The 21,708-nt window shown below is 37.6% G+C and overlaps 1 protein-coding gene across 7 annotated transcripts in view; it reads left to right on the top strand.

Annotated features, from left to right (window-relative positions):
* Positions 1 to 12: 12 nt before the first annotated feature.
* BTBD10 (BTB domain containing 10) overlaps positions 13 to 21,708 on the top strand; it is a 69,909-nt gene continuing 48,213 nt past the window's right edge. The window contains exons 1-3 of one of the 7 annotated variants that reach the window (XM_020873059.2): positions 13 to 208; positions 18,409 to 18,484; positions 21,523 to 21,680. In XM_020873059.2, the coding sequence (XP_020728718.2) occupies positions 21,580 to 21,680 (101 nt within the window). In that variant the 5' untranslated portion in view covers positions 13 to 208; positions 18,409 to 18,484; positions 21,523 to 21,579. Of the gene's footprint in view, positions 209 to 18,405; positions 18,485 to 21,522; positions 21,681 to 21,708 lie in introns of those variants that run through there. The other 6 variants (XM_020873060.2, XM_020873061.2, XM_070473399.1 and 3 more) reach the window with 6 other exon arrangements.

The raw sequence follows: 21,708 nt of genomic DNA, 5'->3' as shown, positions 1-21,708 counted from the left end.
ACGACTCAGCTAATCTCGCCTCTTCGATCTGAGGGATCTCGCGAGAAGCAGCCTGGAGCCGGCCTGTAAACCTGCTGGGGCGGCTTTAGTAGCCGCAGCCGCTTGGGCGGCCGCAGCCACAGACACCTCTCTGGAGGAATCTAGTTGGGGAGGAAGCCGAGGTGTCGCTGGCCCTGGCCTGTGCCTGGACACTCAAAGGGAATTACAGGTTCGAGGGTGACTGGACTCAGTTGGGGAACTCGCTGGGGGCGGCGCCGGAGCCTGGGCTTGGTGGGGGCGAAGGAGGAAGGGGGCGGAGGGCGAATCTGGGCTTGAGAGCTCAACTGCTGTGGCGGTGGGCTGGGCGTCCTAGATCCTGCTGGGGGACGGTGGGTGGGGTTCTGGGCTCCGGCCGCTGACTCCCAGTTCGGAGAGGCAGCGAAGGGACATGGGTTTCGGGGGTGCTGTTTTTGGGTTGGAAGTTCTGAGGCCTTTCCCCAGAGATGAAGGCGATACCCTCAACCCTCTTTCCCAGGGCAGGGGAACCCTGTGCCCCGCCCCCTTTCTGTCATTCTGGGTTAACGCCGCGACATCCTGAGGAGGGCGCAGCACAATAGGGGCTAATTTGGCCCCAGTGACTAGCTTTGGTTGAAGAGGAGTGAGACCCCAATAAGGTGTTGCGTGGTTTTATGTTGTAACGATATCACGTGCGCTAAAGCGTTGTTTTCCCAAAATTTGCACAGAAAAGCTGCTAATTTTTTTTCTTCAGTTACAAGTTTCTTTTTTTTTCTTTTTTTAGATATAAGTTTCTTGACACTCTTTATCCTCTTGAATGGGATGCAGGGAGGTTAGACATCACGTAGTAACTTGTTAGTATGGGGGCAGTGTGACCATCTTTGGGCCGCACAGATTTCCTGCTAATTTTTCTCCTTAGTACTTTGAGTCCGTGATGAGAAGTCACTAGTCCAGTCATGGTTAGAGCATCAATCTCTTGTCACTTTATGCACTTAGCATATACAGTTTATTTATTTTTTACTCTTTAAGAGCCTTCATGCTTTTTATTTAAATTAATATCAGAGAAAAATAACAGTATATTGATTTTCTTTGTACAACTGGTATCCCCACCCCCTTACACAAATTTGATCAAGACTTTTTGGAGAGGGGATTATAGATAAATTTTGAATGAAACAGATTGTAGAAATTGGAATAAGAGATATAATAAAGAGTGCAACTGTAAGGGCCAAAAAAGTTTCTATACTGGAGAACCCATCCAGGACTGAAGCCCAGGCTTTGAAAGTGAGGACTGTAGTCATTAGAATACAAGGCAGAAAGCCATAAAAATAATTTGGGAGAGGGTTTGATAGTGGATAAAGACTATTAAAAAGTGTGTGAGGAGAATTGTTTTGAAGATGTATATGTGTTTTCATAAATTTCTCTAATATTTCTCAGAGTTTATGGCATAACTGCTATTGTTATACATAAAGAGAAAGTGGGAAGGGAGGTTCTGAAGCTTGGAGTGTGACAAGGAACTGGAGTAACATAGGTTCAATCAGGAAAGCTTTCAGTGTCTTGACAATGTTTTTGAATTTTCACCTTTCTTTTTACTCCTAGAAAAACTTTCAGGTGGGCTTCTTACATTTTGTTACCTTTCTACCAATCTGAATTTTTTTCTTTCTCAACCTTCTAAATCTTGTAAAAAATTTTTTTTATTATTAACTATGAAGTTGCAAACCGATATATCCTGCTTTGTGATTTGATACATTAGGTGACTTGTTGGAGTGATCTGGAAAATATGCACCTTTCAGCAAACTTACATGCTTCAGATACTAGGCATATGAAAATAAAAATGAGTGAAATACATTAGAGAGTTTATGCCTCATGTAAGAGGAATATCTAGTTCTCAGGTTCATTTAATTAGTGCAATAATGAATATGGGCCCAGTCTTCAACCTTCTCAAGAGAACACAGGAAATCTAGATTTTTGCTTGCCATTCTCCTGACTTTTAAAAATATTGACAACTACTTGAAACAGTTAAAAATTACTTCATGTGGCTCAACCAAACCAAACCTGTCAGTTATTGTATCCTGCTCTCTAGGTTTGGAGCTCTGTTATAAGTAAAAATTAATAATTGTACAACTAAAAAAGGTTTTAAAGCAAGTATGCCAATTAAGTTTGCAGTTTCAAAACTAGAAGTACTTGGGGAGAAAATGTCAGTTCTAATTGAAAGCAGTTAAGTTTAGTAGCCTTTAAATGTGGTTGGGCAAATTGAACTGATGCTTAGTAATATTTTAAATAATTTAAATTTTTAAATATTTAAAAAGATATTTCCTTGTGTGGAAATAAGAGAAGGGAAAAACTCTCAGTATATTGATTTAATAACTCAGGATTCTGAGCAAAGCTGATTTGTAGATTTCTTGAATTGATATATTAAGCAGCTTTTTATTGTACTTGTGATTAATACATAAAATCTAGGAGGCCCTCTACTCATGTGTGGTTTTGAATGTTTATTGTTTCTGCCATTGCTTGTTGTCTTCCCAGTCTCTGACTTTTATTGGAAGCAATATTGATTCCTGGAGGATGGGCTAGGGGGAAGGGGCACTGAGATGTGAAGAAATGGGAAGAGTGTGAAGTGAAGCAGGCACTCAACGTACTTCTCTTTTACACTGTCCGTTACAAGATTGATTTGAGTTAACTAGTTTTCTTGTAAGAAGAATAGGTACTTTGATTAAACACGTGGTACCTTGTATGTAGTAGAGCTTAATGATATTTGTGGAATTGAACCCTGTGGATTAAACCACATTTACCCATTAAAGGGAAGTACTTTAATCACATAATCTGATTCATACTTAGTTGGACTGTGGGGAATGGAAGTTTAGAGGTCAATCCTAAGAAAGAAGTGAACCTTAGACATATAGAGGGCAAGGTGAAGGTCTTCGGAGGGAGTAAGGTTGAGAAAAAAGGCTAGGTGAGGGAAAGAGTTTTAAAAAGGAAGATAAAATGGTTAAGGACTACTTTATCTTCTGTGCAGCTTTACAAAGAGCTCTGCCTTTTACACGGTCGAGTTATTTATTATAACTTATGAAAAGACTGCATAGAATATTGGTTTTCAATCAGGTCTACTTTGGGAATTGGCAGACTTAGTTTTCTTTGTTTAGCTTAGTCTTTTTAGGTCAAGTTAGTCTAACACCTCTTCACCCAATCCCTGCCTCTCTCTAGTGTGGGAAGTGAAACAGGAGAAGATGGTATGTTTTCTATGAGGTGTTCCTCTTTGAGAGTTTAGAAAACATCCTTAAAAATCTGTTATGTATTTTTGGAGATTATGTTTGTTGAAGGAGGAACCATCATTTTCTTCTCCCCATGTATCTACCTGACTTGTAAAGTAAGGAAGTTCTCTCTTGGAAGTATTTTTCTCCTGTCTTTCAATTCCTTGAGTGAGATGCCTTCCCAAGGGAAGATTAGATGAGGCCTGTGAAGCAATTGAATATGCTTTTGCTCAGTGGCTTCTGGTTCTATTTTTAGAGCTTTCAATTCTTAGGAGATAACATTCTCTACTCCTCTGTATGGTCGATGCATCTGAGCAGGCTAGACTCTAAGTATGAGGGAGAAGGAAACTAAACATCTACAGTTCTAAGTTTAATTTACAATGAAGTAATAGGAAGCTTTTTTAGCCACTCATTTCAGCTGTATTTTTATCTTTGACTCCCGTTTTTGTTTGTTTTTTGTTGGTTATGACTTACAATAAGGGAGAAAGATGCTCATTAATGGAGGAAGAACTACTAGAAATGTTTTCTCCCCTTGGATAGAATGTTTATTAGGGCTTAAGCTAATGTGTTTCCCTATTATAGCTTGCTCTTGTTTACTTTGTCATAAACTGAGTCTTGGCTTGTTCAGGAAGCAGAGATCTAGAGCTCAGCTATGGAAGGTAAGCAATCAGAATTCAAAGAGATGCTTTTTGGAAGAGAATTAAGAAGTTGGTAAATGTTCCATGTAGAAATAATAGAAACTTGACATTAAAGGGGAAAGATTTTATGTGGAATATGTGACCTTATGTCATTTTTGAAGATTTGTAAAATGCTAAAAGTATGTCAATAAAAGCATCTCCATTTATCCTAATAGTTTAATTATATTTTTCTGTTTAAAAAATGTAAGATATCTGATTACATGGTACTTGTTTTTATTTTTTTGTAGTTGAAATCAATGACCTATTAGTACTTTTGGTCATGAACTGAAATTAACATTTTTGATACTTGGTTGAGGGTGTCTGTCATAGTGAAATGACTAACTGAAATACTTAATTAGAAACTATTAATAATACTTTTCTAAGCTCATTTAACATTGTAATCATACTTTTCTACTTGGAATACCTTATTTGGGATCATTTAGATCTGTGTTTAAAGCTAACTGTTAGGTCTATGACATAAAAGTTACTTAACTACTCTGAGACTTTGTTGGCTCACATGAAAAATGGAGGTTGAACATAATTGTCAGGAGTTTAATAATGAAATAAATTATGTAAAAGTGCTGTGTAAATAGTAAAGGGAATATAACTTTTTAACACTTTGTATTGTGTTTATACTCAGAAAATAACACCTTCTGGTAATCTTAAGACACATGAGGGAAATTTACATTTACATCTAGCTGTCTCATTTGTAGGGAACAAATTCAAATGGCTATTTACAGCCTTGACAATATGACACTTCCACTGGAAATTTAAAAAGTTATTTTTCTTTATTCTAGTCCACATTGAACATAAGGGTTCTCTTTCTTGCTTTTCATGTTGGCATCCGTTGACATCTGGTATTTTAAGTAAAAAATTGGAATATAGTTGACGTACAATATTATGTTAATTTCAGGTGTACTACATGATGATTTGATATTTGCATACATTGTGAAATGACCATGATAAATCCAAAACTATCTCTCCCCATATAGTGACCATATCCTTATGCTGTATATCACACCCCCATGGTTTATTTGTTTTTTAATGGGAGGATTGTACCTGTTAATCTCCTTCACCTGTTTCAGCTTCCCCCATACTTCCCTCTAGATACCACCTGTTTGTTCTCAGTGTCGTGAGTCTGTTTGCATTTTGTTTTTTAGATTTCACATATGAGAGAGATCATGTGGTATTTGACTGACTTCACTTATTATTAGGCTCTCTAGATCTACTCATGTTGTTGCAAATGTCAGGTTTTTTTTTTTATGACTGAAAAATGTTTCATTGTATTTATAGACCGTATCTTCTTTATCCATTCATCTATCGATGGGCACTTAGGTTGCTTCCGAATTTTGGCTATTGTAAATAATGCTTCAGTGAACATAGGGTGCATATATCTTTTCAAATGGGTGTTTTTGTTTTCTTAAGGTAAATACTTAGAAGTCAAACTAGTGGATAATATGGAAGTTCTGTTTTTAATTTTTTGAGAAGCTTCTATACTGTTGTCCATAGTGGTTGCACCAGTTTACATTCCTACCAACAATGCAACTTTACTGAAATCATTTGTTTAGTGGGTTTTAGTAGTGTATTTAGGATTTTCTTGGCACCCCACTCCAGTACTCTTGCCTGGAAAATCCCATGGACGGAGGAGCCTGGTGGGCTGCAGTCCATGGGGTTGAGAAGAGTCGGACACCACTGAGCGACTTCACTTTCATTTTTCACTTTCATGAACTGGAGAAGGAAATGTCAACCCACTCCATTGTTCTTGCCTGGAGAATCCCAGGGAAGGCGGAGCCTGGTGGTCTGCTGTCTATGGGGTCACATAGAGTCCGACACGACTGAAGTGACTTAGCAGCAGCAGTACTTAGTATCATATCATCTGTAAACTGGGAGTTTTACTTCTTCCTTTCTAATTTGGATTTCTTTTATTTCTTTTTCTTGTCTGGTTACTAGGGCTAGGACTGCCCAACACTGTTGAATAAAAGTGCAAGAGTGGGCATCCTTGTCTTATTTCTGATTTTAGAGGAAATGCTTTCAGTTTTTCACTGTTGAGTATGGTGTTAGTTGTGGTTTTGTAATATGTGGTCTTATTTATTCTTCAGCTTGCCAGTGTGGTATATCACTTTGATTTGGAGATACTGAAAAATCTTTGCATACCTGGGATAAATCCCTCTTGATAATGGTGTGTGATCCTTTTTATTTATTGTTGAATTTGGTTTGCTCATGTTTTGTTGAAGATTTTGCATCAGTGTTCATCAGTGATATTAGCCTGTAATTTTTTTTGTGGTATCTGCCTGGTTTTGATATCAAGGTGATACAGGCCTTGTAGAATGAGTTAAGAGGCATTCCTATCTCTTCAGTATTTTGTAATAGTTTAAGAAGGATGAGTGTTAGCTCTTCTTTAAATGTTTTGAAGAATCTACCTGTAAATTCTGTAAAGTCTGTAAAATCTACCTGTAGAATCTGGTCCTGGACTTTTGTTTGTTGGGAATTTTTTTTAATTGATTCAACTTTATTACTGGTAATTGGTCTACTCATATTTTTTACTTCTTCCTGATTCAGTTTTTGAAGATCACATGTTTCTAGGAATTTATCCATTTCTTCTAGGTTGTCCATTTCATTGGAATATATTTGTTCTTAGTAACATGATCCTTTGTGTTTCTGTGGTGTTGTTTCTATTTTATTTCTTTTCATTTCTGATTTTATTTATTTGGGCTCTTTTTTTCTTGATGAGTCTGATTAAAGGTTTATCAATTTTATCTTTTCAAAGAATTACTAATTTATTGGTCTTTATTATTTTTTTAAAGTCTCTTTCATTTATTTCTGCTCTATATTATTTCTTTCCTTCTACTAATTTTGGGTTTGTTTTTTCTTTTTCTGGTTCCTTTAGGTATAAGGTTAGATTGTTTGAGATTTTCCTTGTTTCCTGAGGTAGGCCTGTATCACTGTAAACTTCCCTCATAGGGAGAGAACTGCTTTTGATGTGCCCCATTAGATTTGGATTGTTGTATTTCCATTTTCATTTGTCTTCAGGTATTTTCTGATTTCCTTTCCGATTTCGCCAATAAACCATTGATTGTTTAGTAGCATTTTTTTTTATCCTTCACATTTGTGTCTTTATAGCTTTTTTCCTTGTAGTTCATTTCTAGTCTTTTTACTTTTTTTTTTTTTTTACTTTTTACTAAGAAAAGATAATTATAATTTCAGCATTCTTAAATTTTTTGAGAATTGTTCTGTGGCTGAACTTTTGGTCTACCTATTTGCACTGAAAAGGATGTGTATATTCTGCTGGCTTGGGTGAAGTGTTCTGTATATATCTATTAAATCATCTGCTCTAATGTATTATATAAGGCCAGTGTTTCATTATTGATTTTCCATCTGGATGATCTGTCCATTGACATAAGTTAGGTTTTAAAGTTTGCTGCAGTTACTGTATTGCTATCAGTTTCTCCCTTTATGTTTGTTAATATATCTTATATATTTAGGTGCTCCTACATTGAGTGCATGTATATTTATAATTGTTTATATCTTCTTGTTGGATTGATTCCTTTATCATTATGTAATGACCTTCTTTTGTTATAGTCTTTGTATTAAAGTCTGTTTTGTCTGATATAAGTATTGATATACCAGCTTTCTTTTCATTTCCACTTACATGGAATAAGATCTCATCAGTTTCTTTTTGTGTATATCTTTAAATCTGAAGTGACTTTCTTATATGAGCATGTAAAGTGAAAGTGTTAGTCTCTCAGTTGTGTCTGAATCTTTGTGACCCCATGGACTGTAGCCTCCCAGGCTCCTCCATCCATGGGGATTCTCCAGGTAAGAGTATTGGGAGAGGTTGCTATTTCCTTCTCCATGGGATCTTTCTGATCCAGGGATCTAACCCAGGTCTCCCTGGTCTTTTTTTTTTTTTTAATCTATTCAGCCACTCTCTTTTCATTAGAGCATTTAGTCCATTTACATTAATTATTGATAGGTTTATACTTTGCCATTTTAATTATTTGCTGATTGCTTTTGTAATTATTTGTAGTTCTTTTGCTATCTTCCCTTGTGATTTGATGACTGTCTTCAGTGTTATGTTTGAATTTTTCTCCTTTTTGTGTGTTTGTATTTATTACAGAGTTTTGGTTTGTGGTTACAATGAGGTTAATAAATATATGTATACACATGTATATGATTGTTTTAAATTGATCTCTTAATTTTGAACAAATTCTAACCACCCTCATTTTTATCCTACACATATTTATTATTTTTGACATCATATTTAAAATTTTTCTATATATTATAGCCATACATTATTTTATTACCTTTGTCTTTAACTTTCCTGCTACTATATAATGGTTGATCTGTTACCTATACTGTATGTTTACCTTTACAAGTTTTTTTTTTCCTTTATAATTTTCATATTTCTAGCAGTGGACCTTTCTTTTCTACTTATAGAAGTTCTTTCAACATTTTTTGTAAGGCTGGTTTAGTGAGTGATGCTGACCTCTTTTAGGTTTTGCTGATCTCTAAAGTCTGTTTCCCCTTCAAATCTGAACAATAACCTTTCTGGGTAGAGTATTCTTGGTTGTAGGTTTTTTTCTTTCTTCACTTTGAATATGTCATGCCACTCCCTTTTGGTCTGCAGCTTCTGAAAAGTCAGCTGGTGGTCTTTTGGGAGTTCCTTGTGTGTAACTAGTTAGCTTTTCTTTCACTGCTTTTAAGATTTTCTTATCTTTAACTTTTGCCATTTTAATTATAATTTGTTTTGGTGTGATTAGAACAAAACAAAACCCATATATATGCTCCTATGCTCTTCCTGGTGGCTCAGACCATAAAGACTCAGCCTGCAAAGCAGGAAACCCGGGTTTGGTCTTTGGGTCAGGAAAATCCCACGGAGAAGGAAATGGCAACCCACTCCAGTGTTCTTACCTGGAGTGGACGTTCCATGCTTCCTGAACCTGAATGTGTTTTCATTTCCTGGGTTAGGGAAGTATTCAGCTATAGTGTCTTCAAGTAAGTTCTCTGTCCCCTTTCTCACTCTATCTTCTCCTTCTGGGACCCCTATAATGTTAGTATGCTTGATGTTGTCCCAGAGGTTTCTTAAACTATATCCTCATTTAAAAATTTTCCATTCTTTTTTTCTGTTCAGCTCAGGTGATTTACAGTATTTTGTCTTCCAGATTGCTCATTGGTTCCACGTATTTTTAATTTCAGTTATTCTATATGCTTTGTTCTTCTTTTTATTTCTAGCTGTTAAACTTCTCACCATTCATTCATTCCTCTGAGTTTGTTGAGTATCTTTATGATCACTACCTTGAACTTTTTTCAGGTAGATTGCATATCTTCATTTAGTTCTTTTTCTCAGATTATGTCTCATTCATTCATTTGGAATATAGTCCTCTATCTCCTTATCTGGCCAGATCTTTGTATTTCTTTCGGTGTCTTAGTTGGGTTATGTATGTTTCCTTATCTCGAGGTGGCCTCATGTAGGAGATGTCCTATGGGGCCCAGCAGCACACTCCACTCTGGTTACCAGAGCTGTGTGCTCTAAAGGTGCCTTTTATGTGAGCTTCATGAACTGTTACGTTGTTCTGGGGCTGAGTACTGTGAGTGTGCTGCTAGGCAGGCCTGTCCTCTGTCGAGTTAGCTGTGTCTTATGTGGTGACTGCAAGCCTCCTGGAAGGCAGGATAGGCTTCTTGTGTGGCTTTTTGTAGGGCCTGGTGGGCACAGGACTGCTGCTGGCTCATTGGAGGGTTGAATTGGGTCCCTGGCACTAATAGAATAGAGGGAACATTCCAGAATGGAGATTGCCTGTATTAGCATTAGCATGGTAGGACAAGCTCCCCCAAACAGCTATTGTCATCATTTTCTCCCCCAAGGAGTGTCCCATTTGCCTCTTGTTTCTCTGGGAGGCTCTCCAAGATCAGCAAATGGGTCTTGCCCAAGCTCCTTTCAAACTATTGCCTCTGCTTGGGACTTGGAGCATGCTGAGATTTTGTGTGCTCCCTTTGAGAGCAGAATCTCAGTTTCCTAACACCCCCTCGCTGCCTCTCATGCTCCCAAACATAAGCTTTCCTGTTTTCAAAGCTAGACTTGTTTCCTGGTGCATGCCCCCATGGACTGGGAAACCTGATGTGGGGCTTGAGCCCCTTTCCTTGGGGATGATCAATTATGATATTTTTCCTATTTGTGGGTTGCTAAGCAAGTGAAACCTAGACACATTAAAAAGCAGAGACATTACTTTGCCAACAAAGGTCCATCTGGTCAAGGCTATGGTTTTTCCAGTAGTCATGTATGGATGTGAGAGTTGGACTGTGAAGAAAGCTGAGCACTGAAAAATCATTGCTTTTGAACTATGGTGCTGGAGAAGACCCTTGAGAGTCCCTTGGACTGCAAGGAGATCCAACCAGTCCATCCTGAAGGAGATCAGGCCTGAGTGTTCATTGGAAGGACTGATGCTGAAGCTGAAACTCCAGCACTTTGGCTACCTCATGCGAAGAGTTGACTCATTGGAAAAGACCCTGATGCTGGGAGGGATTGGGGGCAGGAGGAGAAGGGGGACAGCAGAGCATGAGATGACTGGATGACATCACTGACTCAATGGGCATGAGTTTGAGTAAACTCCGGGAGTTGGTGATGGATAGGGAGGCCTGGCATGCTGCGATTCATGGGGTCACAAAGAGTCGGACACGACTGAGCGACTGAACTGAACTGAAGCAAGTGATGAGGGTCCTGACAGTACAGTGTCTCCACCCTTCCTATCTTTCTCATGTGGTTCCTTTATGTCTTTAGCTGAGGAAAATCTTTTCTGCAGCAAGTTTCCTGCAGCAATCTAATCTTCAAGTTGTTCCTTTAGATAGTTGCTCTGTAAGTAGTAATTTTGATGTGTCTGTGGATGGAGATGGGTTCAAGGTCTTCCTACTCCAGCGTCCTGGCCATCTCCTCTATTTTCTGTAATGTGAATGTCAGGTGGAAGAGTAGAGAAAAGGGAAGAGAGAATGTACCATAGAGAAAAATGGCATGACATTTTAAAAATCATCTCCTTGTTGACTACATTAAATGTAAATTTTAAAGCTCAGATACCTAAGGAAGTATTTCAGGTGCATAATTGTGATCATATTGTTCAGGAAGCCATTCTGATACTTACTGGTCATTGCTTATTATTCTAGCATAGATGGTAGTTACAGCCACATTAGTTCAGTTCAGTTGCTCAGTCATGTCCAACTCTTTGTGACCCCATGGACTGCAGCACGTCAAGCTTCCCTGTCCATTACCAACTCCTGGAGCTTATTCAAACTCATGTCCATTGAGTCAGTGATGCCATCCAACCATCTTATCCTCTTGTCCCCTTCTCCTTCTGCCTTCAGTCTTTCCCAGCATCAGGGTCTTTTCCAGCGAGTCAGTTCTTTGCACCAGGTGGCCAAAGTATTGGAGTTTCAGCTTCAGCATCAGTCCTTCCAATGAATATTCAGGACTGATTTCCTTTAAGATTCACTGGTTGGATATCCTTGCTGTCCAAGAGACTCTCAAGAGTCTTCTCCAACACCACAGTTCAAAAGCATCAATTCTTCCTTTCTCAGCTCAGCCACATATTGCTATTCAAATTTAAATGAATTAAAATGGAAAATTAAAAATTCATTTCATTGGTTGTACGTTTCAAGTGTTTTATTGCCACCTGTGGCTCGTGGCTGCTCTTTGGATGGTGCAGACATAGAACATTTTCTTTGTCACACAAAGTTCTGTTGGGCAGTACTGCAGTCTGGAGCTTGAGTCATGCTTAGGGCCTTTTCTGTCTTATTCAATTGAGGGCAGTTAAATAAGCAGAAATCAGAAAGGAATGGAAGGTAATGGGATAATGGGTCAAAATGCAACAGCACAGTAAAAGTTATATGAAAAATATCATGTAACTTATTTTGAAAACCTCTCAGAGGGGAAAAAGAAGACATTGTTTAAAAGTCTGACTTTGTTTAAAGGATCATGGAGGAAAAAATAGAACATTACTGGAGTCTGCCTTTGTTTAAAGGGTGCTGGTTCTTAAGGAGTTGAATATAATCTCCTTTGATTTAGGGCACTTCATCAGCTTATTGGGGATTTGCCTATATTAAATTTTATGTCAAGGTGATTTGCTTCAACTGAGATGTTTCCGGTTTTGAAGGCATTACTATTTAGTCATAGAAGAAAAGGAAAAATAGGGACACACACATAGAAAATAAAACATTGATGCTTTTTTTAGAAAATTAAAAAAAATCATATATGCCTTTCAGTGAGCTTTAAGAATTTAGCACTGTAAACAGCATCTAGTTCATTATAATGCTAATTATGTAATATAGGCATTTAGAAAATGCGTAAGATAGAGAAAGATTTTTCAAACATTGATTGAGCTGTTTAAGATGGGAAAAAAATAAATGGTTCTTGAAGTGTTAATGTCTTAAACAAGAAGTTAGCAAAATTTCAATAGAAATTCTATAAAAGTGATAAGATCAATCAAATCAGAGATTTTATCTGCAAGTCACACCTGGAAGTTCAAGAAGTGAATATGAGCTGACTTTGGAAGTCTTACATTTTGGTTGATTTGATTAAGAAGTCTTTCAAATAGACAAAGTACCCTACTCTTAATGGAAAATTCATGCAATTTTATTAAATCTGTTTGTTAGGGTATCCCTGCTGCTGCTGCTGCTAAGTCGCTTCAGTCATGTCCGACTCTGTGTGACCCCATAGACGGCAGCCCACCAGGCTCCCCCGTCCCTGGGATTCTCCAGGCAAGAACACTGGAGTGGGTTGCCATTTCCTTCTCCAGTGCATTAAAGTGAAAAGTGAAAGTGAAGTTGTGTCCGACTCTTCGCGACCCCCATGGACTATTATTCCCCCTGGCTCCTCCATCCATGGGATTTTCCAGGCAAGAGTACTGGAGTGGGTTGCCATTGCCTTCTCTGCGGGTATCCCTAGCAGTTAGCAGAGTGCCTGGAAAGATACTGAGTACTCAATGAATAGATTTTGAATGAAAACATAAGTCAGTTGAATTTGATATCCTGGAACTATTTACATAAAATTTAGTCAGATATAATATAAAAGTGCCCTGAATAAAATTTTCAGTTTTATTTACTGGCTTTATTTTAGTTGCAGCCAATTAAAAAAAAATACAAGTCTTGACAATTGAAAGTGCTTCTGTGAGATTTAGACAGGCAGCTTTGAGGAATCTTTTGGGGAATATTAGGATCATTTGATAATATCTTTAAAAATGTTTACAGGAATGTTTGTTATGTTCCATCCTCTAACACCATTTTCTTAGTGTATAGTTCCTAAAAGTGAGTATTGGCATCAGGTGCTCTTTGCTCATTTGAGGGTAAAATTGGCAAGAATGGTGGGTATGATTTGCATGATTGGTGGGTATGATTGTACAATACAATTCTTTTCAAAGATAAGCAATTAAGTTAAACTAAGTTAAAGTGAAAGTCACTCAGTCATGTCTGACTCTTTGCGCCCCCATGGGCTATACAATCCATGGAATTCTCCAGGCCAGAATACTGGAGTGGGTAGGCTTTACTGACCCTTTCTCCAGGGGATCTTCTTAACCCAGGGATCAAACCCAGGTCTCCTGCATTGCAGGCGGATTCTATACCAGTTGAGCCACCAGGGAAGCCCAAGATACTGTAGCCTATTCCTTCCCCAGTGGATCTTCCCGACCCAGAAATCAGACCGGGGTCTCCTGCATTGCAGGTGGATTCTTTACTACTGAGCTCTGAGGGAAGCCCAAACTAAGTTAAAGACTCCCTGTAAATCTTCATAGTAGTGGATTGTGTTAAATGAAAAGCCCTTTAGCTTCCTTTTATCTTAATTTTATTCATTAAAATATTTTGTGAAAGCTTGCATACAACATGTGCTAAGCTGTGGGAACACAAATATGAGTCATACTTTGATCTTGCCTTCAAGGAGTCTTACAGTTTAAGGGAAGATGTGGCAGAAATATATTCTACCAATGCATAATGATGGGGTTCAGAACTTGCTACCCCAAAGTATGTAGCCTTCATATATTGAATATTTTAAGCAGAAGGAATTAGAGCAACAGCATATGCTGGAGGAGCTTTCCGACCTGCCTTTAAAGCAGGTTATAAAGTCCTCATGAGAAGTTTCTTTCCTATGCCCAGAGGAAGGGAGCATCTTTAGCTCAAGGTGAAGGAACATAGAAATCTGAACAACAGCTAATACTAGTAAGTTCACTCTACTCAGCTCATCCTCTTTGTCCTGTCATATCTTTCCATGATTTTCTGCTTTTCATCAAACTTGGCATGAGAGCACTCAGGTTTAATTCTTTCTTCAGGTCTTCATTTCCTTAAGAAGGCTCCAGTGTCAAGTACTGGGTTGGCCAAAAAGTTTGTTTGGGTTTTTTGTAAGATCTTACAGAAAAAAAATGGATGAACCTTCTGGCCAACCCAGTAAAACTTACATTAAATAAATTTGTATGCTTTTCTTTTGTTAATCTGTCTTGTTACAGGGATGCCAGTTGAAAACTTAGGAAGGGTAGGGCAAAAAGATTTTTCCTCCCCTACAGTATGTATTGACCATATTTAAGCAGTCAGAAACAAAAACAGAATTATAGGTAAGCAGTAAAATTAAACAAGGAAGAAAATTTCTGTAACAACGCCATCTCCAAATACTTAACCCCCCCTTCCCCAGTTTTGAAAACAATGTGTGATATTGTCAGATAGTGTAAGAAGTACAATGAAAAGTGAAGTGTTATTTGCTCTGTCATGTCTGACTCTTTGTGACCCCATGACCCCTTTGTCCATGGAATTCTCCAGGCAGGAATACAGGAATGGGTAGCCATTTCCTTTTCCAGGGAACTTCCCGACCCAGGGGTTAAACCTGGGTCTCCTGCATTGCAGGCAGATCTACCGTCCGAGTCGCTAAGTCTCACTTCAGCCTTTCCTCAGAGGCAACTAAGTATAAGTTTTATGTGATACTGCTAGACATTTTAAAAACATAAAAACATGAGTGAGTGTTTGCATACATATTTTAAGACTATAATGGAGTACACAATATGTATCTGTACCATGCTTTTTATTTTATTTTTAAAAGGATTTTTAAAAAGATTTATTTTATTTATGGCTACGCTGGGTCTTCGTTGTTGTACATGGGCTTTCTCTAGCTGTGCTGCATGGATTTCTTATTACAGGGGTTTCTCTTGTTGCAGAACATGGGCTCTAGGATGCTTGAGCTCAGCAGTTACGGCTCATGAACTAGAGTATTAGTCGTGGTGCACTGGCTTAGTTGTTCCGTGGCATGTGGGATCTTCCTGGACCACAGATTGAACCTGTGTCTCCCTTACCCAAGAGTATTCTGGAAGTATATGGCATCATGATCCTTTACTCAAACAAGGCTTAGCCCCAGTCTATTCCTGCCATGACTGTTTTCTTAAGGTATCCACAGGAGAGAAAGCCTGTCTATTTACCCTGTTTCTGTTGTTGCTTTCATTTCGGAGGGCAAACAGGAGGCTGATTATAAATGCCTTACCTGGAGCCCACCTATCTCCTGTCTCAGAAAATGTAAACAGGAGGCTAGTTCTAAGTGTCCAGCCTGAAGCCCTTCTTTCTCTTGCCCTTAGAAATGTAAACAAGAGGTCAGTTGTAAATGCCTAGTCCGAGGCCCAACTATCTCCTGCCTCAGACACACTTGGAGTCAGTTTCTATTGACTGCCTTTTTACTGTCTTGTTTCTTTGTATCTTATAATTTTGTGTTGAAATGTTTGGTGTTTTGTGAGGATTGTTGGGTTTTTTGGTTCTAGTGGACCTTTAACTTGCCTGGATTCAGTCTGCAAACTTTGTTTCCTATGCAGTGTGAAAGGGAAAGTGTTAGTGGCTCAGTCATGTCCCGACTCTCTGTGACCCCATGGACTGTAGCCCACCAGGCTCCTCTGTCCATTGGATTCTCCAGGCAAGAACACTGGAGTGGGTTTCCATTTCTTTCTCCAGGGGATCTTCTGGACCCAGGAATTGAACCCATGTCTCTCTCCAGCATCGCAGGCAGACTCTCTGTGGTGTGAACCGTTGGGGAAGCTCGCATTGTGTGAGACAGCTGATGCCTGTGCTCAGTTCTGTTCTTTCAGCTACTTGTTTTCTTAGCTTGGCCTCCTGGGGAATAGGTTAAGGGTAGGGCTCTCTGTACCTGTGTAATTTGGTCAGCCAAAAACTTGCGCAGAGTTTATAGTCAAATTTTGGAGCTCACCTGCCCTGTGGTTCCCTGCTTCTGGGGATTCCTCCTAACACCGATTTTGTCTGCCAAGAGTAATCTCTGTCCTCTGACACCTCCAAACCAGTAAGGGCTTCAGCTTTCTGCTGCTTGGGCTGTGTATGGTTGGGGAATGCATTTGGTTTAAAAAGCATCAAACTTATATAGATCTTACATCATGCAGCTTTCAATTCTTCTATGGTCTACCATAGAGACTACCTGGGGTCTCCTCCCCAACCCCCCATTCATGTGTAATTTAACTGAGCAGAGTTTATGCTCAGATTTTTATGCTCTCGTGGTTCTTCCATTCCTGGTATGTCTACCTTAAATTTCCTGCTGCACTTCAAGCCCTGAACTATTTTGTCTACCACTTTGAGCTTTGTGACTGCCTTCACCTTATCTGTCAGGGGATAGGAAGGGCCCTCAATAGAAAAACTTCAAGTTAATCTCATGATTCTGTTCCCTTTCAGTTGGAGTTTTTCAAGAGTAAACTCTTCTTTTACTACTCTGTACTTTGTGACACTTTCCAAAAAATGCTTTAAAACAATTTAAAAAAATTTTATCCAGGTTTAAATAGTTGTTATTTGCAGGAGACTTGCATGATCATTTCTCTCAACTGTGTTTGCAGGAAGTTTTAAAAGTTGCTTCCACCTGTTCTTTTTCTTTCACAGTTACATCTATATTATGTATTTTGTGCCTTTAAGATGGTATAGTCTCTCTTTTATGGCTATAAGAGGGAATCTCATCAAATGATCCCTCAAGTTTCTGGCCCTTCAGAAATTGTTCCTACATCTAGACCCCTCTGAATATGTCAGTGTTTAGGTGTTTGCTCTTTCAGTCTGCCCATCTCAAATGACTCATTTGCCTTGTGAGGCTATCACTCCTTTTGATCTTTTCCACATAGGAAAGGTTACCTTAGGACATTTTACTAGCTCAGGTGCCTTCTTGACTGCCTTTTGGTCAGTCTTTCCCACCATTCCTCTGGATATTTGGCTTTCTGTGCAGCTGAAGGCAGTCCTTGGTGACTGCCCCCGGTATCACTGTGTGATTCTGCTCTCTTCACTGGTTTCTTTTTCTTTAAGGTCTTTCTCTCCAATAAACACCTCACTTGAATTACTTTGTTTTCAGAGTTTGAGAGAGAAAAACAATTTCACTTAACAGAAAAGCTCTTGTGTAGTGACCCTATTTAGAGTGAGATCTCAGTAGTTTGGGGAAAGCTACAAGATGGCTGCCGTTAAAACGCTACATCTGTTAGCAATAAGGAGCAAATATATGAATTTCTGCGTACTTCGCTTATTATGTTGGAAAGAACATGGGCTTTCAGTTAGGCTGGAATTCTCATCTTAGCCCTAACGTTTCCTCACCTGTGAAACAGGGTAGTAATGTTATTGGGTTGTTTTGAGCTTTAAATAAGAGAAAATAGATAAACTTCCTAGCACATTGATAATAGTAAGGACAGAATAACTTGTATCCATATACTATCATGGTTTTTTTTTTAACTCTTCTGTGGGTCATTGTCATCAAGTAATGCTACCTGGAAGTAGTGTCCTAGGGAGTACTTACTTATGATATTGTAGTTGTAAAGATTCTGGTTTCCTCCACACCTTTTTTTCTTCTAAAGATAGTAATATCCAAGAGGAGAAGTAATTGAATCACTTTTTTTCACAATTGACTTTTGGCAGTGTCTTGAATGCATGTCTTTAGCCAATAGGCCATCCTAGTTGATCCATCCTCTGTACAGATTATTTCTAAATTATTTAGAGTTTACATTATTTCTGTCATACTTAAAAATAGTAATGAATTGTTACATTTTGTCTTTGTTTTGTTTGTTTCCAATAACCTAGTAATTATTTTTTGATGATTACAAAATCCCAACAAGATCTTTATTTTGCCTAATATGAAGTAGACATTGAGGATGAAAGTGTCAGATTTTAAAGAACTTTTTATGGTAAAGAATTTAGATCAGGAAATAAAGAATCATTAAAAGTTTTAGACCGATTGTCTAAATTGATTATGGCAGAGCAAATGTGGAATTGAATGAGATAAGTCAACTAAGAGGTTTATTGATAGATGTTAAGGGTTTAAATGAAGGCAATCGCCTTATGATTGATAAGAGAGAGAAGGAGTCAAGAGAAGAATTTGAAGTTAGATTTGGTGGTAGGAAAGGAGAGGTCAAGGATGACTTCTGGCTTTTTGATTCAGTATATGTTGTATGTAAAACCTGGTGATCTCAAGGGTTTGATTCTTATTTCTTTGTCTGCTGTCTTCCTGGACCTAGCAGATGAAGATGGAATCCCAAAGAACATCCAAGATTTAACGAGGTTGAAGAATTGGGGTGATGGCACAAGACTACTCAGGTAGGAGAGATACAGGAGTAAGTGGTATAGAGCTGTTAGTGGAGTTTTTTTCTCCCATACTACAGTGAATTTTTTGAGCACAAGAACAACGTTGAAGGGACTTCCCTGGTGGTTCAGTGGTTGGGAGTCTTGCTGCCAGTGCAGGGACCTTGGGTTCAATTCCTGGTTTGGGAAGATACCATATGTGGTGAAGCAGCTGGGCCTGTGTGCCACAACTACTGAGCCAAAAGTAAATAAATAAAATTTTAAAAAGAAAAAAAAAACAACATCCAACTTGCTTTAGCATCTGTAAATTTCTTAGCATATTATGTTAGGTGTTCAGTAAGTGCATGAATGAATAAATGAAATAAGATAAATATAACTTCACTGAGTATGGTACAGAGATTGGTTAAAATATAAAAGATTAGCATTTGAAAATATTAATAGCATATAATGTGTCATTTACTTTTTTATCTATTTGTAGTTAAATCTGTAGCATTTAAAAGTATGCTAACATGTGGAGGCAAACACAGGCATATTTTTTTCCAACTTCATTTATATGTTTGTACGCTTACTATTGGTAATGAGAAGTGGGGGTGAAATCCTTCACATGGTGATACTCAAGTTTTATTAACAAATGAAATGTAAATATGATTTTTCAATTGACTTTTTCAGTAGTCTTCATCTGAACATTTTTTACTTTCTTGTGGCTGGCTGCAATATACATGTTGTTAATTTCAGTAGGATTGATTAGGAATACATACTGATATTTTCTTGCTACTAGATATATGCCATCCACTATAAAATAGTGGAAAATATGAGTCAAAATTTATTCATTCCTTGGGGTTGTATTTTTTAATCAGTGTCTCCCATGGTTTAGGATTGTTCATTTTTGTTTGTTTGTTTGCCCTGCCATGTGGCATGTAGGATCTTAGTTCCCCGATCAGGGGCTGAACCAGACCCCCTGCACTGGGGTCATGGAGTCTTAACCACTGGCCCCCCAGGAAGTCCAGGCTTATTATTCTTTACTCAGTGGCCTTCTGTGGGTTTCCAGAAGGTTGTGTCTTATAGTTAAGGGTTAGAAGCTAATGTGCCCCTTGAAGGAAATGCTAATAGCTGAAATAGCTTCCGGGAAAACCTATCCATCCTGTAAGGGGAAAAAGCTCTAAATCTCATTCTACAGATCGTGCTGTGTCTACATCTTTCTTCCCCCCCTTTATCAATTTTCCCTACTATTCTTTTTTACTTTTTGGGTCTCTTTTGATCTGTGGCCATTGTTTCCTATCTGAATTTCTCTTTTATCTGATTGTTCTTTTTTACATTTCTTTTTTGCCTCATCTTTTCAGTACAGATACCTAACTGTAATACCAAATTGAAGTTTTAAAAAGTTTATTTAGTGAATACATTTTTATTTTTCTGTATAAAAAATCAAATGAGTTTTTTTTTGTTTTCATAATAATTTTGTGGTTTTTATATTCATATACTATCTGACTGATTTTTAATCATTCAGCAATCTTTCAGGAAACATTTTCTTTTCCAGAAGTATTAAGCAAATAAACTGTGTCATTTGCTGAGAAATTTGAATTAGCTGTTGTATAATTTTCTTCTTTCCCCCTTTACTATTTTTATTTCACTGTTTGAGCTCCTTATTTACATATTTATTATATTAACATGTTCATGTATTATTAGATTTTTTTCAGTTGTTTTGGAAAGAAAGTACTAGGTAACTATGAAGAAGAAAATTATAGAAAAATAGTTTCTTTAAAATTATTTATTTTAATGAGCTCTGAAATAGACTTAACAGTTTTCATGAGTTTGTCTTTGGCATTTTTGGTGAACTTGTACTGGAATAACCTATACAATTCAGTGAGGTACAGTATTTCCCCAATTCTGGATTCCCTTTGCCTTTGTTTGTTTGATGGAGAATGTGGACATCCATCCCACTACCTCTCATCCCTTTGTCTATTATACGTAACTCACGCTTCACTTCCGTTTGTCAAATCTGACTTAGAAAAGTATTTACAAAGCATACAGGAGTGGGTGTCAGGAAACCTGGATTCTAATCCAGTTTATATGACTTTTTTCAAATTGTTTAACCTTATTTGTTTTTTCTTTTGGTATTTGTGCAGTCTTTGAAAGTCAAATCTGACCTACTATTTTTATACAAAATACTCCAGTCTGAGCATTTTTCCATCTTTGAAGATCAATACTTTATTCTGTGTAGTAATACATTCTCATTGTTCTTTAGAATCCTGCCATTAACCAGCATTGTAACCTTTGTCAAAGTTACTAAACTCTTTTCTCTTCAGTATATGGGGAGTATAATGCCACCTTTGTAAGTCGATTGTGAAGATTAAATTGGATAGTGAATATACTTTAAAGTGCTCAGTTCAGGTATTTTGTAAAGCTATTATTAAGTGAGTTTTCTTGTAATTTCAGATGACTGTAGTAGCACTAAGAGTCATAAGCCTTATGTGTGAAAAGGCATAAAATACATGAATCATATTGATACAATGTTTTTTGATAATTACACTGTAAAGAAACATTAGGATGTTTGCATACTTTTAGTTTTGAACAAATATTAAATTTCTGTTCATGGTCTTTAACTTGGTTTAAGAAATAACAGCATTGTCATCTTACTTATTTGTTAAGCATCTTAAACTTTAAGTAATTAAGAAATGTGTTCCAAATGAAATTTTGTCTAAAAGAATCATTCTTCTGTGGAATTGTTTTTGTCTTTTTGGTTCTATATTAATGTTTGGAAACGTGAGGCATAAGGTACTCAAATGGCAGTTAAGTATATTTGCTAAATACAAATGGCACATTATTAAAATGTTGCACAGGAATAACACATTTAATCAGATAATCAAATGAAAAGTACCTAAAAAGATGTCTGGTGTTTATTTGAATCTGATTTGTGACATTTTTTGTGTCTGATGTTTAATAATCCTGTTTATCACTTAAAAAAATCACAATAATATCAGAAAATATATACAATTCTGTGACTATTTCATTCTGCATGGAATAGATTTAAAGGTCAACACTACTCTTTTACGTAGGTTATGGGTGCTACATGTGTGCTTTCAGAGCAGTAGTGTGAGGAAGCTTGAAGTGGGATGGCAGGACGGCCTCATCCCTATGACAGTAACTCCAGTGATCCAGAGAACTGGGATCGGAAATTGCATAGTAGACCTCGTAAACTTTATAAACATTCAAGGTAGGTAGAAAATATGTATTTCACATAT

The sequence above is a fragment of the Odocoileus virginianus genome, chromosome 10 (genome assembly GCF_023699985.2).
Source record: "Odocoileus virginianus isolate 20LAN1187 ecotype Illinois chromosome 10, Ovbor_1.2, whole genome shotgun sequence".
NCBI lineage: Eukaryota > Metazoa > Chordata > Mammalia > Artiodactyla > Cervidae > Odocoileus > Odocoileus virginianus.
This window is presented reverse-complemented; position numbering and strand designations above follow the sequence as displayed.